The sequence below is a fragment of the Scleropages formosus genome, chromosome 2 (assembly GCF_900964775.1).
Source record: "Scleropages formosus chromosome 2, fSclFor1.1, whole genome shotgun sequence".
NCBI classification, from domain to species: domain Eukaryota; kingdom Metazoa; phylum Chordata; class Actinopteri; order Osteoglossiformes; family Osteoglossidae; genus Scleropages; species Scleropages formosus.
Window position 1 is genome coordinate 41,311,254 of NC_041807.1, and position 17,749 is coordinate 41,329,002.

Genomic DNA, 17,749 nt, shown 5'->3' on the forward strand with positions numbered 1-17,749 from the left:
TGTTTGTCATGTTCTCATCCACCAGGCATGTAAACAAAAGGCAGTTTCAAAGGCATCAACTGTAATTATTTCGTAAGTGACTGTTCTATATTATGAGATTTTGACTGCACATGACGACCTTGGCACATTCCACACATTACCAACCTAACCAACTGACAGCAAAACCTCAAGGCTGGAAAAAGCTTCACCTGTGATGCTCCTCTCCCTAATCATGTGACCAGAGCTGCATGGATCAGAAACACAGAGCACTAATCCACCCAGAGCATGAGTGGGGAAGTCCCCTTGCTAAGCTGCCTTTCAGAAGCACAAATCCAACAGGGTGAGAGGAGAACACTCCCTCACAATCCCCTGCTGGAGGCATGACCTTCCCTATGCTGGATAATGAGAGAGACACTGTCTGTTCTATCAGCAGGTGGGCTAAAGTACCATAAGGTGGGGGTGGGGGTGGGGCACACCAAAAATTCCAGGTTCCGGTCATGGGTAGGCATAACAGCAGAGGATAAAACATTACCCACTTTTAAAAAAAAGACTAGAGGGTCAAATCCCTAGAGGGGTTACATGTCAGAATACATAGAGCATGTTACTATTATTATTATTATTACTATTAATTTATCTCATCCCTGTCTGAAAGACATGCAATGTGAGGTTTGTACACTAAGCTACTTAAACTGATTTACCCATTTGTAAAAGAGGGTAAGCACGATGATCAGGAATACTACAGAGGGGGCAGAGACTCAAACCCTGATTCTGACTGCAAAGCAATGGTTCAAACCTCTGTCTGTAGTCCCCAGTTAAAAATGTAGCTGAATATAAGGAGTATGAATGAAAGAGTGAAGAACTTCCTGTGACGGTGGACAAACGAGTTGCCTAACTAATGTAAAGTATTATGTACAATCAAGAGGGTGTGTCAACCAGCCTCACACACAGAACTCCACTCTACAGTGAGGCGAAGACCAGATTCATTGACTGATAACATTGGTATTTAAATATAAATTATGGGTAAATAATTAATGAGGTCAACATATGGGTTAATAATCTTCACTCATTCTCCTGATTCTCTTTCCACTGACAATCTGATGGATCATAAATTCATAAATTGTCATTTTATTTTTATACAGTTAAGTGTGTCAGTAAGTACCTTTGTGACCAAGACTTCAAAAGAGCAAATGAATTTACTGAGGCTATTTGACAGCTCATTAATTAACCTTGTTTGTAAACTACAACAGCTTGCCAAACAAAGGAGTTATTCAGCGCTTGTATTTGAACTGACCAAGAACACAAATAGAGCAAGGAAAGAAAAAAAAAAAAGTGAAATTAAATACAAGTTATAAGAGACAGGCAAAAGTGAGAGAAAATAAAGAGTAATAACACACTGCTCTAGTACATGTATCTTGCTGTGTGAGGCCTTTGATGATGCAGAGTCCAAACCCTGCTTTTCACAAAGTGCAGCCACAAGGTGAAGGGCATCAAAAGAGGTCTGGAGGTGAAAGGCGATGACACCAAACCAGACACACAAGAAGGATGTACATACCTTTTTAGGAGAGAAGACCCCCAAAGTGCCGCCATCTTCACGAATGGCCACACCCATCTCTGCCAGGAGTGCCTCCCTGGGCGGGGTGCAAAGAGAGGGTTTGCACAATAATACTGACAATAATTATTCTTCATTAGCACTGAAACTAATCTAGAATTACAACATATTTACAATTTGAACAAGCTATCAAATAAACTGGATTACCCCATGGGGATCAATAAAGATTTCTCATTAAAGTATTAATGTGGAAGATATAATGTGTGAAGTCCTGTGGAACACTTTCACTGTTCATCTCCTTAAGGATGAAGACAAAATACAGTGACTGCTCACAGGCCACAGTGACTGTCAGACACGGGGGGGGGGTCTCTGAAGCTCAGCATGTCACCTGACAGCCAGTCAGAATGGACAGCAAAACCACATGAACTGATGAACCAGTTGCTCCCATAAAGCCCACCTTTCTACGTTTGCTCACCTCTCCATGCGGATGGCCTCAGTTTTACGCAGCTTCTCCTCCCAGGTCTCATTCAGCTCAGCAATGATCTTCTCGGATTCCTGAGAGGAGGAACAGAATGCTCGTAAGAGGTCCTTTGCTCATGAGAGACAGGGCACAATGCAAAGCCACCCATAACAAAGTAGTACAAGACCAAAGGTAAATAGTCAATCCTCCAACTGTTGTGATTTATGGACTACAAAATTCAGAGAAATACATTAAATGAGGGGCAGGAAGCCTTGGAGGAGAACTTGCATGTGTATCTCACTAGGCATTAAGGAGTCTCACTGACAGAACAACAGTAAGGGACACCTCCTACAACCAACATGGTGAGTGATCCAAGTTCTCACTTAGGTACAGCACGGGTGGGGGTGTAAGGATGACTTTACACTGAACATCTTGGGATTCGTAAACAAGTGATTGAGAGTTTCAGAGCACCGTTCCACCATAAAGTGACTAGGATGGCAGTGCAGGACCTGAAAGCCAGCCAGTTACCTTTTTTTCGAAAACATGTCCCACCATTTTACTGCATTCCAGCAGAATAAAATCTAAGACATTCAAGGACACCAGTCCTCTACACTTCTCTATAAGTGTTTTGAAACCAAAAAGTGTCACAGTAATAAGAGAACTTAATTGTCATCATACACATTTTCAACAAGATGGCACATACACAGAGAGAAGAACATCACTTGGTTTTGTGTTGAGGAAATGTGTAGACTTTGTTCACATGAGACCCTAGCAGGGTGGGTTTTATCTGCCCAGGTCACTGGGGACTTGTATATGAGAGAGAGAGAGAGAGAGAGAGAGAGAGAGAGAGAGAGAGAGAGAGAGAGAGAGAGGTTCTCACTTTTACTGAATTGTCAAAAGAACTCCCCAATGAATGAATTAAAAACTCAAGGATCAAACATGGAACTTTAAAGCAGGATGTCCCTGAACAGTACTTTTGTCATACAAATGAAGGAATGAACGAAGCTTGTCAAACTACATTCACCCATGTTTCAGAAGTAAGAGTAAAATGCTTCTTGAAGCTTTTCCTAAAAGGTATAAAAAGTCAACTCCCGAAACAAGTGAATTAATTATTCTGTGATTATTAAATGGGGATTGCACCACTCAAGCTGAGCAACAGAAGGCAGAGAGGTATTCAGGTATTAAATATCTTCTATTTCAAGCCAAGAAGATCATCACCATCATCAACTGTGTATGGGGGTACCTTCTTCATATACTCACGTCTGCCTCAATGCCAGTAAATCTTAGGACAGGACAACACAATGCAGCATGGCAGAAGTCATATTTCACATCCACTCTTTCAGCCAACAACACCCTTATTCAGACCAACACGATGGTTAATATAGCATGTTGGACAACAGATGCTTTATAAATGTGCTTTTTAAAATAAATTTTTATTTTAATCCCTCCATCAGCCACATATGCTATATATTAATGTGACATATATGGTTTATCGCAGCCTTGTTATGACCTAATAAAGTCTCAGCAAACAGAAGCCAAATTCTGCATCTTCATCATCAGAGGTTAATATTGTATAGATGTGAGAAGCACAATGTGTTCTTATTGGTGTTTTTTCACAAGGAGGACCAGTTCTATTTTTGCCCTGACGCAAGGAGTGACGTCGTGAGCCCACGTCATCGGGTGACATCGATGGACTGGGCCACCATGGTCACCATAGCAACTGCAGCTCCTGGCGGACAAGGCCACCCGGCACAGCCTCCCACTCAGAAGTAAGTGAGAGCAGAAGAAAATACAGGGGGCTGCATGTGACGAGAGGATGAGTGGCAGGGGGTAGGGTAGGGTGGGGCCAGGGTATCTCTTCCAGCCTTCTGTCTACCCCCCCATCTTGTCTCTTGTCTTGTTACTGCGAACAAGCAGTGCCACAATGGGCCATTGTTCCCAGACATGAAACCTCAGCAAGAGTTTAACATTTCACCAACTCTCCCTGCAGCAGCACTCAAATCATAAGTTTGATTAAGAAACCAAACACAGATGTCATACACAAGCCACATATGTTTTAACAACAACAACTAGAACACAGATTGCATCTAGAATGTTTCCTCTGTGATGGAACGGAATTGCCAAATGCAGCCATGACAACACAGCAAAGGTTGCCATGGTAATGCTCTCCATTATACGTGCCCTGCTTTGCAGCACTGTTTACTTTGCTCTGGAACATACGCGTAAGAAGGACATGAGAACAGAACACTTCAGCGAGAGGGATGCTAAGACTCCTGGAGAACGTGGGCTATGAACGATACTGACTGAAGAAAAGAGGAGACGACATTAAGAGGAAGCTACGTGGGGCTAGCATATTATTACTCATTGTCTTAACACACAACTATGTAGTATGTAGTAGTTTAGCCTGGACAGTATCGAACCCCCGTCTGAGAACCACAACCGCCACACACCCCCGGTGAGAGATGTAATTCTCATCTAATCCACTGCCTGGGGAATCAAGCCTCTTTCTGTGACTGCAGAAAATGACATCCTCTCGATGGGCTCACATACAGACCCAATGAGTGAGGCTACAGTAAGAACCACTCAACTTTTGTCAGTATGGAGATAGGAGTGAGCACTGTAATAAAGTTAATACTGTCCTCGTATCCAATCACCAGCCGAGCTTACCACACCATTTTGTCCAATCATATCACCCATCTCACCGTGCCATGTTGTCCAAATGCAGCCCAACACTCACTGAGTCTGCATGGGTGAACCTTCATCTGCCCTGCCAGTCAGTCCTTACAAGACATGGATACTGTGAACCAGAGGGAGTGCAGTGGGGAACACGTACCTTTAGCCGTTCGATGGCCTCCTCCCCACCCGGCGTGGACATAATGCGCTCCTGGATGCTGGTGACAGAGGGCAGCCCCCCCAGACCAGTAAGAGCACCAGGCAGAGGGGGCTCTGTAAAGGAGCCAATGGGTGCTGTGGAGAGATGGCCAGGCCGTTGGTTCTCTGACGCAAGCAAGTATCTATGTTTACTGTTGTGTATGTCTTTCAGGTCTGAAGCACCAGGGGGCAGGATGGAGTTTGGGGGGGGGGGGGGGGTTGGGTGCAAAAAAGGTAGAAACAACAGAAAGGGAAAAGAGGGGGGGAAAAAAAAAAAAAAAAGAGAGAAAACAAGGAGGAAAGACTAAGTGTAAGACACACAAAACACACACAGGAACTGCACCAAACGGGTTAGCTTGACAAGCTGGCAGTTTTCACAGCTGATCCCATGCTGTGCAGTGTGTGTACTGTTCCAGGGAGGATAACAGGAGGTACAGCAGGTAAGGAATGGGACCTGTGACTACAAGGCTGAAAGCCAGGAGACCCTGGGTAAGAAGGGATGTGATATCAAAATTGGCTGTAATTTTATATGAAAGTGCTAAAGATCTAATTATGAATTGATTCATGTATTAACAGTTTCATAAAGAGCACTGATCCGAAATTGTTTTGGCCACACTGAATCCCTTCAAATTGTTATCAGTGTAATGGATTCAAAGACTAGAAACAAACAAAAAAAAAAAAAAGTGAAGTTTCACCTCAATTAGTAATCTGACCTTAGTCAGATTGACACCCAATGACCTGATGGGAAGAGAGGCCCAAGTCAAATGTTATCTTTCAGCACCATTATCACCCTATTCTGTGAATCTTCTTAACCAGTTCTGAGAATATATTTTTAAAAACAGAGCAAACTATAAAGTCTGCTGTTTGGCGCAGTCAGTGAGACCATGTGTATACGATAAAGGTTACAAGCAAAAAGGCTTGGATCAGGGTAAAAACTGCCATCATTGTACAGAATGCTGGATGGAATAGAAACGCAGGGCAATGGCTCGGGCAGACAGCTGAAGAGGGCAGGGGAAGTTGGGAGTAAAGCAGAGTACGGACGGGCAGCACAATGAGGAACATGCAGCAGGATAAGCTCCCCCGATTAATACGGTGGTGCTACGAGACAGGTCTCCGAGCCTCCCAAATACAGAGGATGCCTCCTGGCCTCACCAGCAGGAAGAGGCTTACAAACATGAATTTACACTGAGATCTACTCTTCACTTTACTTCCTCTGAAGTGAAAATAGCTTGATGGACTTGACTGCCCGAGAGAAGTGACCACAGCACAATAATATTAAGACTTCTGCTGCATCCTCCCTGTAAGTAATGAAAATTTCCTGCACTCACACAAGGGGGAACAAATTAAAATGATTACAAATGTGTCATTCCCGTTTCAGAAAAAGAACGAATTGAGTACCGACTCAATCAAAAGTACAATTCACTTTTAGAATTCCCAGACACTGGGTCAATATGCTACTAAAGAGCGGCTTTCCCTCTTGCAAACACAGCAGAGGTGAAAGCAGGAAGGAAAAAAGGACACAGAAACCCTTCCAAAGGTATCAGCAGCAGATACAGAGATTAATACAAGACTAGAAACTAGAAAGCACTATTGTACATTTGCAGGGTATGGCTAAGAGACATTGCTACAACATCCACATCCAGGAACAGTGAGACATGCACCTCTGTTCTGGTAGCTCATGGTTTCAAAATGAGAGTTTAGCATTCTAACGTCATCAATGCTGCCACCTGCAATGAATGAAACAGCAGACACGCTGAACTGGCAGGAGAGAAAAGGCCAAGACAAAGGGAGAAAACATTAAGGGGAAAATTAACTACAAGATTTGAGGCAGCAGGACACAAAGTATTTAGTAAATACAGCACCAGTCCTGCATTTCCTTTTCTACTCTGTCTGGCTGTCTCAAAAGCATTTTAAGTCAACTCTTTTAATACAAGTGCAAAAACAAACTACCCCATCCCTCCTTTAAGGAGTGTATGACTTCCGCTAGCCCCCATCTATCCCGGGACAGCTCAAGCTGAACTTTAGCAATAGCATTAGCTTTGATGCATGCAAAAAGCAGCGAGGTTCCCTCAAGGGGGTGCCAGAAGCAATGGTGAACCGCCAGAAGGCGGGGCACAGGCTACAGGGGCTGCAGGCACCGGCACACCCAATACACACATTTGCTTCCGTTTCCTGGGCAATCATCCCCGATCGGTTCAACTGAAGGGAAGCAGGAGAACACGAGAAGGATCAGAGGTCAGACGTCAAATTAGCAATAGAGTGACGAAGGGAAAGGGAGGTGTTAGACATCTCCAGCTGGACAAACATGAGAGTATGAAGACAAGGTGAAACAGAACTTTGGCGCAGAGAAAGTTCCCATGTGACGTAAATATGTGGATTATCCTCATATCCACATACATTAATGAGCCCCATTCTTCTGACATGCTATACATTACTGGCAAAATTAACTGGAAAGAGACGGACCAAAATCTGTGAACGAAACGTTACATTCTATGGGCATATGGTGTGGGAAGGCTTGTTATATTTAAAGTACTGTGCCTGTCCTGTCCTATAAGGGGCACTGTGTTTCAACTCACTGTCCAGAATATCACCCAGGCCCTGGGCACGGAGTAGATCCTTGAGGCGCGCAACTTCATCCTTCAGCTCACGCACCAGCTTGGCGTTGGGATCTTCATTGATCACCGCATTGCACTTGATCTGCTTCGCCCGATCAGCGTACCTGCACAGGGGAAGACACATGTCTGACTCGGGCAGGAATACAAACACAGCCACTGCAGAATCCCCTCACCCCCCTAACAGCACCCAAGCAGAACCTGGACCACAGTAAGATAAGCTCCAGGTTCAAGCCCGGCAAGGGACTTTGTTGCTGTATCATGAACTAAGGAACTGTACTTCAATAAATTATATACTGTTTAATGGGTGAAAATGTAACATTCAAACTGCTGTAGAGAAGAGCAGGTAGAACTACATGGTAAAATGTAAATATAATATAATGAGACATGGAGCAATTTGCAGGCCACTTCCAACCTTCTTGTATCATGTTATGTGCTGCTAAGGGAGCTTTTTAGAAGTAGTACCTCAGCGTGCTGAGGGTTTCATCGTAGTTTATATCGGCAGGGCTGAGGGCTGCGACCATGGCTGTTCTGGAGTTTCCACCTGAGGTGGCGGGGGGTAAACGAATGAATGGGTCAATAAATAAGCAGACACAAACTGTGCAGAAACACTGAAAACTGAAGCAGGCAGTCACTAACCAAAGGTTACACATCATCCTCAATTTCAAAGTGAAATTTGAAATTGCTGTAGAGAAATAATGACTTTAAGAATGACTTTCATTGCAGGAGGAACAGCCTTAAAAACCCTGATCACTCATTTTTATGCAACTCCTAAATGTATGAAACTAAAACTGTCAAATGTGCTGCATTTACCTTTATCATTCATCCATTATTAATAACTTATCCAAGTCAGGGTAGTGGTGGAGATCCTATACTGGAAGTATAAAGTATAAAGCAGGGTACACCATGACAAGGCAACCACACCATAGCTAAGGAGCCAAGAGATCACCCTACAGTAAGACTATCAGCACCTCCACAAGGAGGAAGAAGGGGCTTTGTGGTTTTGACATACAGCTAACCATCCTACAGTGATAGTTAGCTGTATGTCAACTTAGCTAGTTGGCATACATAGTTAGCTTTATGCCGGTTTTAATATCACATTCCTTCTTACCCAGGTTCTCCCGGAGCAGCCATGTGAGAACAGAGTCCCTGTAAGGAATGAAGTCTGTCTTCTTCTTCTTCTTGCTCTGTTTCACATGAAGAACATGGAGTATTTTAAAGCGGAGTCACGAACATGACTGTATATTAAAGGACGAGGGGCAATCAACAATCAAATACTACAAACTGGGCAGAAGTTTCAGATGCGTAAAAATGGCGAAATGAAACAAATTTATTTTAAAGCAGAACTAAAAAGAACAAGGGAGGCTAGATTAGGCAACTGCGTCTGATGAGATGTATCAGATGCTCAGGGATTTCTGGTGAGTTATAGGGTAGAGGGCTGAACACTAAACAGTTTTACCTTGCTGGTACAATTATCCTGAGCACAGGAAGCATTGGGAAATGGGAGAGAAAGATACAACAGCAGAGCGGGTTACAGCATGTCCAACGGGAAAGACAGCCTCTACATGTCTGACACAACCAATCAGCACTCACCACTTCTGCCAAGGCCGAGATGACCTTCCCAAGCGTGGTCAGCGACTTGTTGATGTTCGCACCTTCCTAAAAGGGGAAAATGAAACAGGAGAGCTAAAGTGCTACACAGAGAAAGGCCTCCTACATACCCATTTGTGGAAACCTGGGTTGAAGTTGACCATCACTACAAATGTGGACACATGCGATGACTGGGGTTCTACTCCTTCCCAAACCATTTTAAGACATATGACAGCTCAGCAGATAGAGACACGTGCAGAAGAAGCACACACAAATAAATCAGACATTTAACGACCAGAAGCTGGTCATCAATACTGAAATTATCAAAACAGGTTTAACCACAGTAACCTGGCCCACCTGTGGAGATCATGGGGAACAGAGCAGATACAGATGAGGGGACTACCTTTAGCCTTGTCCCTTTAGCCCCTGTGGAGTCTGCCCGCTCGCTGCCTGCCAAGTCCACTAGGCTGATCTTGCTGACCTGAAGAAATAGATTGCAGGTAATTCTGGATGAACACTGACACAGAGTTACATAAAAACAGAAAAATAAAAGCTTGATTAAACAATTCCCATCCTTGAAGAAATGAATGTGCGCACATTTAAGGATTTAAAACCACATTTGGTACAGTGACCCTGAATGAGGACACTGTTGGCCCCAGTCTCAGCCCTTGTTCCATATTCATGAGCAACCAAGACTGTAGCCACAGTGGATGGAGCCTCATAACAAGGGCAGGTGAAGATGGGTGTGTGGGATTGCAGATCACCTTTTCAGTGGAGAGGTCCGTCTCACTATCATGCTTCCTCTGTGTGAAGACAATTGTGAAGACAGCGTGCGACCTGCTGCTGGTCTCATTCATGTTGGTGGCTGCTACCGTCCTGCAGGACAAGAGTGTTAGAACCATGAATTACTTGTTCAAAATATTAGTCTAGTTGTATATCAGTGGTGTACAGCAGTCTGTGGAATCTGCCTCTTTCTAGAAAAGTGTTAGACTTAATAAGCAAATAGTCAACAGGAAAAAGCACAGAAAGACTGGACTCCTGCTCAGCAGAAAGATAGTAACTGACAGTGGGGCAAGAGGAGATAAATGGTCATAAAAGCAATGTCTTGGCTGCTGTGCCCACAAAGCTGACCAAGAATATGCGAAGAGGAACTAGCACTGTCATGCCTTGGTGTTGACCTCCATGAACACCACCCCGACCACTATTTGCAACTCATTCACTCAGCTGACATGGCCAAGGATTGTGGAGAAAGCACAACAAAAACCAACAGTGCACATGGATCGCAACCTGTTAAACCATGTCCGCTTAATGGACACTTTATGTAGCTGGCTTATTGCAGTTGCTGCAGCCAACAGGGGCACCCACTGCATAGTTGACACCACTGGTCGATTGGTATAGAGGATTCTGGGACTTAGATCTAGTTACCTTAATACTCTTCCACTTTGGTTTAATCATGAGGACCAGCATAGTTGCTTATGACCAAATCTGTGTCGCCCCTTTCATAAGATACTTTCACTCTCTTTTTTTTAAGAAGTCAGCTTAAATAAGAATAAAGCTACTGAAGGCTGGTAAAACTGCTACTGAAGGTATACCCTAATAGTTCAGGAGAAGGAGGGTTGCTGAGCTGTTTGAGTTTTCCTGTGAACTGCTGCACAAGTGTTCCAGTGGCAGGTAAGCAAAGGAGGACTAAGCTCCAGGAGGGGAGAAAATGAGTGGTGAAATCATCCTTTCCTTCTGGGGTGGACAGAGGACCTAGTGAATTCTTGGGCTAAAAAGAAAAAGTGGACACTCTTACTTCAATGACTGTACTTAGTGTCTCACCTGGCCTTGTTTCCTGCATCCATCAGGTCAGCGATGTCTGTGTAGGAAGTAACAGCAAGTTTGGACAAGTCCTCCACGTAGGGACCAAGCAGGGGATGCTCACGCACGCGCAAGTTGCCCTTGTTTTTGGGGTTCAACAGGTCCCGGACACGCTCACAGTAGATTTCCATGTAGGCCACCTGTAAACCAAGTCAACTGTGATGCTGTCTTTTCGAACACTTGACCACCTCGCACTTATCCAGATCTAACCCAAAGAACACCATAAGCACTGAAATTTTCAGTCAAAGTGAAGTGAGTCTCATGTCAATCTGACTGTACTTAGGTGGCACTGACCATATGTGGTCATCAGCAGAGGTCAAAATGTGACCCAAGCTGTATGTAAAGAAAAATAAAAAAGGATTTGACTACACAAGAGGGGGTGATGCTGTAAAGAATTTTGTCCGTATTACATAGAAACGGAACTGTTGCCGTTTTCTCCAGGTGTCAAAAGCTGCATCTTTTGGAAAATCTCAGGATCTGTCTCATCTAAAAGGAGGCAACTCAGGAAAAAGGCTGGACTTTGACTCTTCTCGCTAGGATTCATGCTGCACAGCCTTACACAACAAAGCCTTTGTTGCAATGGGGCAGCTGGTAGTGTCATGGTTAGAGCTGTTGCCTATGGACCAAAAGGTCGCAGGTTCGAGTCTCACATTAGCTATAATTCCCTTGAGCAAGGCACTTACCCTAAAAACTAATCGCTCCAGTAAAAAAAAATTATTCCACTGTACAAATTGGTAAATAATCGTAAGTTGCTTTGGAAACTCATTTAGCTGAAAGAATAAATGCCAATGTAATCATCAGTTCTGAGGCTTTGATTGCAGTTCAAACAAATGAATTAGGGAGCACCAAACAGCAGGATATGGTGGGGGGTGGGTGCCCTAGGCCAACATAACTCACCTCCACAGAGTACGAGATGTCCTCATTGCTGTTGTCATTGATCTTCTCAAAGAGTTCTTCACAGAGCTGGGAGGGGGAGGTGGTTGACATCGATCAATGCAAGACACAAAAAGCTTTTTAAAAGAGCTCTCCCAAGAAGCTGCAGAAAACCCAGCACAGCACAGCACATACGCCTTTCTCATAATGAAGGTCAGTATCAAAGACTTTCTTCTCTGTCAAAACAACAGCATTCAAACACAATACATCTAACCAAGTATTAATGGTTTACAGGCTTAAACAGGAAAGAGAATAAGTAGCGTCTAGGACTCCTTTTTCTGGGAGTGAGAGAGAGCATGGATTTATGTAAAACGGTCTTTAGTTTCTGTGACCAGACATACCTGGGGGATGATGCCCTCCTGGCCCTCTTCCTGTTTACCCATCATGGTGTAGGACTTGCCTGCACCTGTCTGGCCATAAGCAAAGATGCAGACATTGTACCCTTCAAAGGCATGCTGCAGCATCTCCTTGCCTATATCATTGTAAACCTGGCTCTGGGAGGCGAAGGAAGGGTCATCTGGCTGAAGGGAGAGAAGCACATGATTTATTTTTTAAATAAATAAAACGGAGACCTGCCAAAAAGGTCTATTTTTCTAGGGAAACAGTGCTCAAAAATGCACCTATAAGGTTTAAAAAGATATACACAAACAACCCATAAACATAGCACAAATGCATCCCCGTTATCTAAAAATGACTGTTAACACCTGAGTTTGTAAAAGTCATGTCCAAGAGGAAGTAGAAGATGTGAGAAGTGGTCAGCTTACTGTGGTGTGTGACCAGTAAGAGTAGTCAAAGCTGAAGGACTTTGGTGGTTCCTTTGGGTTTTTCGGGTTCAAAATCGCTGGAAGGAGGGAGAGAGAGAGCATCAAAAATCCTGCGTGAGGTACAGTTTGATATTCAAGGGTTGATGTGTATAAAGATGTCAAAGTACTCTGCAGTATCATCTGTTCAAAAGTTGGCATTAGAGAAGAGCAGCACCTTTTTTTTTTTTAAAAAAAAATAAGTGTACCACACATAGGTTTACGTCTTATGGATGTTTTTATTTTGAAAGGCTTAAACAGGACACACCACGCTCTTCACAAACTGGTATATTTTGGCCAAGCTTGATGGACAAAGTGGTTTCTAGTGATGGTTGTTTAGTTACGTCTGCTGAGCGCTAATTTGTACGCTTGGCATTTCAGTTACTTAAAGATCAAAAATACAAGTGGCCAGTGGATGGATCACAGTACTTGGCATTTTATCAGAGAAAAGAAACAAAACTATAAAACAACTAATTTTTCCACTCACTACTTCTACTTCCCATATCTGCCCCAAACTTACATTTTAAATGGTCTTGTGAAATGGCTGTGCTGCCCCTGGGACATTTTGAACCCAGGGCACAGTTTACACAGGTTTCATTTTGACTAAGCTCTTAACTAGGCTTTGCTGAGCTGTTGACTGAACGCACCCCACAAGATTTAAATAATGACATGGAAAGCTGTTCACTGACTGCTCACAATCATATGTGCTGTGCCTAACAATTTGTGCTGTTTTTAGAATACAATAACAGAACATAAAACATTAGCAAGGGCTTCTTAAAGTTCTGAACACCACAAATTTGAGCTGCCATAACTATGAAGTACAGGTATACCCCACTATCTGCCCTTACTCCATTCCTAAAAATGGAACAGATAGCAAAAAGGCAGACAGTGGGAGCCCATTTCTCATTATTCCTTCTGGGGAAAGTTATAGTTTGTTCTCAGCTCATTCCAAAAAACCCAGACTTATTTTGACAAATGTCTCTAAAATGATGTAAAACACTCCATATAATACATTAAAAACAAACAATAATATATTATTATTACCATTATTTTACTATTGTGAACAACAGTACACTATACAATATTTACTGAAGCTGCCCAGAAATATTGCAGCAGCCCAACTGGACCATTCTGTTGGCGGCATTACAGAAAGATAGCTTGGGAGACGTAAGTGTTGGAAGTGTTACTGCGTCTCCGCTTTGTTAGAGAGGAACACTCGCAGAGCACAAACACATGCCAGGCCAAAAGCTCTCAAACAGCACAACTCAAGAGTTATTAACCCCCTATAACTCCCCACAATTATTGGCCAACAAATATTGACATCCACTGCAGCAATGCTACGCTATGGATGCACTACCACTCCAGCTGCTGCCGCCTGAATACGTTTTGTAGGTTTTTGTGAGCTTCAGTATGAAAATAAGAACATGTGTTCGTAGAGGCTGATTTTCATGTTTTCACCCCCCACACAATTTGACAAACAGTCATTACAGTGGGAAGGATCAGGGTGGAAAGCAAACAAGGGTATTCATTTAAGAGGCGTTATTGTGAAAGTGCTGATATGGGATGGTGGATAGCAGTGTACACCGGTATACACATTCCTCTGTGCAGGTCTTTGTTTCAGGATTGACTGAGGTGTGTTCATTAAATCCACATGTATATCACAACAAATTAATTCAGAATTTAGTTATGGTTATTTGCCATTTGGTTGATCCAAAGCAACTTAGACTTATACAGGAGAGTATGCTTACTGAATTAACTCTGGGTAAGTACTTTTATTAAGGGTAGAATAACAGGAACAGGGATTTGAACCAGAAAACTCCAACACCTGCTGCCAGCATGCACAGAGTGCAAACAGGGCCACAATTACACAGTAAATGAATAATTTTTTCATTTAAATTTATTAATTTACTAGGTACTGCTCTGCAAAGTCACCTACAACTCTAAGTGAACAAAAGTACATTAACAATACATGAAACATTTTAGAAACAAGACTGACACAGAGCTTGTTTGATACCACCACCTATAGAAGTGACATTCGAATAGTAAATATACAGAAAATTATAGCAGATGGTGTTGGAGTGAGACGATCAAGAGAAAAATTGGTTTTAAGGTTCTTCTTGAATGCTGGAAGGGATTCAGTGGTTACGAGGTATATAACCAAATCAAGAAATATAAATATTCCACAAACACATTTGTGAATCAATATAAACACCAAAATAAATATTAAAAGCTATACTCTGAAGGGGAAATGGCCACAATAGCAATACTCAAGTCCAAATGCTGAAAGTGTGGTTAAATTCCACAATAAATCAATCAAGAATAAATATAAAAATAACTGGTCAAATATCAAAAACTAGTCCCGTTTACCAAGAAAAGGCTCTACAGACCTTCTGTTACATTCTTAAAAGGACTAGAACATTCCAGCTCTCATTTTAGACATATTTAACATTAAATGAGGGGATAGACAAGGTTTTCAATGTTTTCTCTAGTCTCCTCCTTTAAAAGCTTGGTGCTGCACATGTAGCCAAGGAGAATTTTGGGAATGGAGCTGGAAAAGGAAGCAAGGGATTTCTGTGGGCTGCAATCCAAGACCCCTGAGCAGGTCTAACAGTCAGAAGACCAGCTGTGCTTCCGTCTGTCAGCAGCCACCAGGGAGGCGCAGGTGGTCACCAGTGTACACACAGCTAAAGACCTGTCACTTGAAAGTACTTTATTTCAGCCTGAGAACATGCACAGCTCTGTGCTGGATGTGGGCTGGCACATCCCTTCCCACTGATACTTTCACCATATGAAAGAAATTGTTTTTTCCTCATATGACAGGAATTAGTCTCTCCTTGTGATCAAACACAGATCACTGTACCATTTATGATTGAAGAACATCTTAACATTGTAAGCTGTTTTGGAGAAAAGCGTCACCTAAATGAATAAATGTAAGAAGCCACTACACTGACTTCAATGAGTTCTACCACTAGATTAAATTAACACACATACCATTCTAGTGGACTCTACTGTGCCAAGCAGATTATGACACACAATAAGAGGAGGAGGAGGGGGGAGGGAAAAAAAAAAAAAAAACTCCTATATCTAGAGAACAGTCTGCAAGAGTGACAAAACATGAAATGTATGATTTTATTTATTTTTATAGCCACTTTGTATATACTTCTCTCCAAAGCTTCTTATTAAGCATTTTTTCCAAGCTGTACAGTTTAACAATTCAGGCCAAGTTCAAAGTCTTGGGAGTCCAACAGCTTTCCCAGTTTCGGCTCCAATTTCTCAGTCGCTACAACACAAGAGGGAAGGGGTGAGAATGCTGGGTGCCTGCTGGGACTGTTACAGACCCCCAGCATGTAGCCTCTGGACCAACACATGTAAACCTTCCTTAATACCCAGGAATTTGTGGCCATGACTGGAATGCAAATCTTCTAAGATATGTCGGCTGGTCCCAAAAATCTCATGGCGCAGATGGCCAGGAGAGCCTCACCCAAGCGGTGGGAGGGTGTGGGCTTCTAAGGAAGGGAGAATATTTATAGATGGTAATAGCCTGGCTGTTACTGACACCCCCCTCACTTCTCCAGTATGTGATAGACTGGGCCCAATTTGGCCAGATGCACTCAAGCAAAAGGGCTGATTCAGAGACCCACTGGGTTGGAGGGAGTGGGAGAGCAGAAAATAACACTGACAGACAAGTGAGGTGCTGCTCTCCTGGCAACGGTATAAACAGAGCAGCAACAGCAGCAGCCGCCAAGCTGAAGGGCCAAGACAGCCCCTTGTACATGTTTCTAAGGTGGAGAGGACAGCAAGCACTAAAGTAGGAGAGGAACTGTATGGACAGGGTTTGGATTCAAACCACAAGAAAATTGTCGATCTCTTTCTGACCAAACTGCTTAACCTGAAGAACTTCTGTAAAAAGCTCTCCCCTCCTTAAAAACAATAGAAATCATGCCCAGAGGAAGGAGGTGGAACAGTAGTTAGAGCCATCGTCTTGTGTTCAAAAATCCCATTGAAGGACATGAGTTTGTTTCCACTCTCTTGCTGGCATAGACCTTGACCCTATTAACCCTTAGCCGATATGGTACAATTTACCCAGCTGTATAAACTATTAAATATCTTTATGCACAAACCTTTTAAGGCATAGCAACTCCAATAATCACCAGCAAACAGTCCTAAGCAGTCCAAGCAGCCGCAAATTAAACTTTTAACCTCTACAATGAGCTCCAACTGATCCAGGGTCAGCTGCAAAGCTTCCAATCTGCCAACAACTTGCCGAAGTGCTGACTTGAGCACACAGCCTACAGATCCATAGCAGAGGCAGACCTTGTGGGTGGGAGGGGGTGGGGAGATATTAAATAGCTCTTTGTTCCACCACGGATGTCACAGGGGACATTCATTCTGCCAGAGTGGCCCAGAATTGCCCAAGCTCACGACACATACACTTTTCTATCGCTCCCCCGACAGCCATGCATTTATGCCACTGTCTGCACTGCACTTTCACCTGCTGCTTATGTTGAACCTTTAACATCATGTGCATGATGAACCCAGAACTGTCTGATAAAAAAGCATTCACCAGCTTTACCAAGTAACACAAAAAAACTATACAAATCAGGTATGCTTTTACAGCTGTTGACAGTGTGACCTTCAACTTTACACACAGGTTATATCTAGGCTGATGCTCATTGCTTGCCCCTGCTCTGAATTTGGGCATCACCCAAAGGATTGAAGTACAGAATCAGCTGTACACTAATGGTAGCCAGCATGAAAACATCACTATTAATATTGCAATGCTGCTATCTATCCATTACACGTGGCAGTCTTTTACCTATTTCAACACTCATAAGCCTGGGAGAACAGCCCAATGGAAATCTGAAAAGTTTGCTAAACTCAGAGGTTTAACCCTTGACCTGTGTCTAATTGGAACTGAAGTGCAGGGTTAAATTGGGAGAGTGATTTACATTAGTATGAGGTACACTTATTGGTCGTCCCAACCCTTTTCCAGGAACACAAATCTTTGCTCCATGCCAGATAAAGATAGCCAGAGGCATGCCTGACAGACTAATGAATCGGCAATAAAAAAGGCTTGGCGGTGAACACAGGGGGC

The 17,749-nt window shown here is 43.1% G+C and overlaps 1 protein-coding gene across 16 annotated transcripts in view; it reads right to left on the reverse strand.

Moving 5' to 3' along the window:
- Positions 1 to 17,749, reverse strand: part of kif1b (kinesin family member 1B) — a 64,509-nt gene that overhangs the window by 30,609 nt on the left and 16,151 nt on the right. For 5 of the 16 annotated variants that reach the window (XM_029247760.1, XM_029247765.1, XM_029247770.1 and 2 more), the window contains exons 3-17: positions 12,619 to 12,695; positions 12,196 to 12,375; positions 11,819 to 11,884; positions 10,883 to 11,061; positions 9,826 to 9,937; positions 9,465 to 9,542; positions 9,065 to 9,130; positions 8,931 to 8,948; positions 8,583 to 8,658; positions 7,937 to 8,015; positions 7,436 to 7,578; positions 7,017 to 7,058; positions 4,822 to 5,033; positions 2,004 to 2,083; positions 1,532 to 1,607 (exon numbers count right to left, since the gene is read on the reverse strand). In XM_029247760.1, coding sequence (XP_029103593.1) covers positions 1,532 to 1,607; positions 2,004 to 2,083; positions 4,822 to 5,033; positions 7,017 to 7,058; positions 7,436 to 7,578; positions 7,937 to 8,015; positions 8,583 to 8,658; positions 8,931 to 8,948; positions 9,065 to 9,130; positions 9,465 to 9,542; positions 9,826 to 9,937; positions 10,883 to 11,061; positions 11,819 to 11,884; positions 12,196 to 12,375; positions 12,619 to 12,695 — 1,484 coding nt within the window. The remainder of the gene's footprint in view (positions 1 to 1,531; positions 1,608 to 2,003; positions 2,084 to 4,821; positions 5,034 to 7,016; positions 7,059 to 7,435; positions 7,579 to 7,936; positions 8,016 to 8,582; positions 8,659 to 8,930; positions 8,949 to 9,064; positions 9,131 to 9,464; positions 9,543 to 9,825; positions 9,938 to 10,882; positions 11,062 to 11,818; positions 11,885 to 12,195; positions 12,376 to 12,618; positions 12,696 to 17,749) is intronic. The other 11 variants (XM_018733923.2, XM_018733921.2, XM_018733924.2 and 8 more) reach the window with 6 other exon arrangements.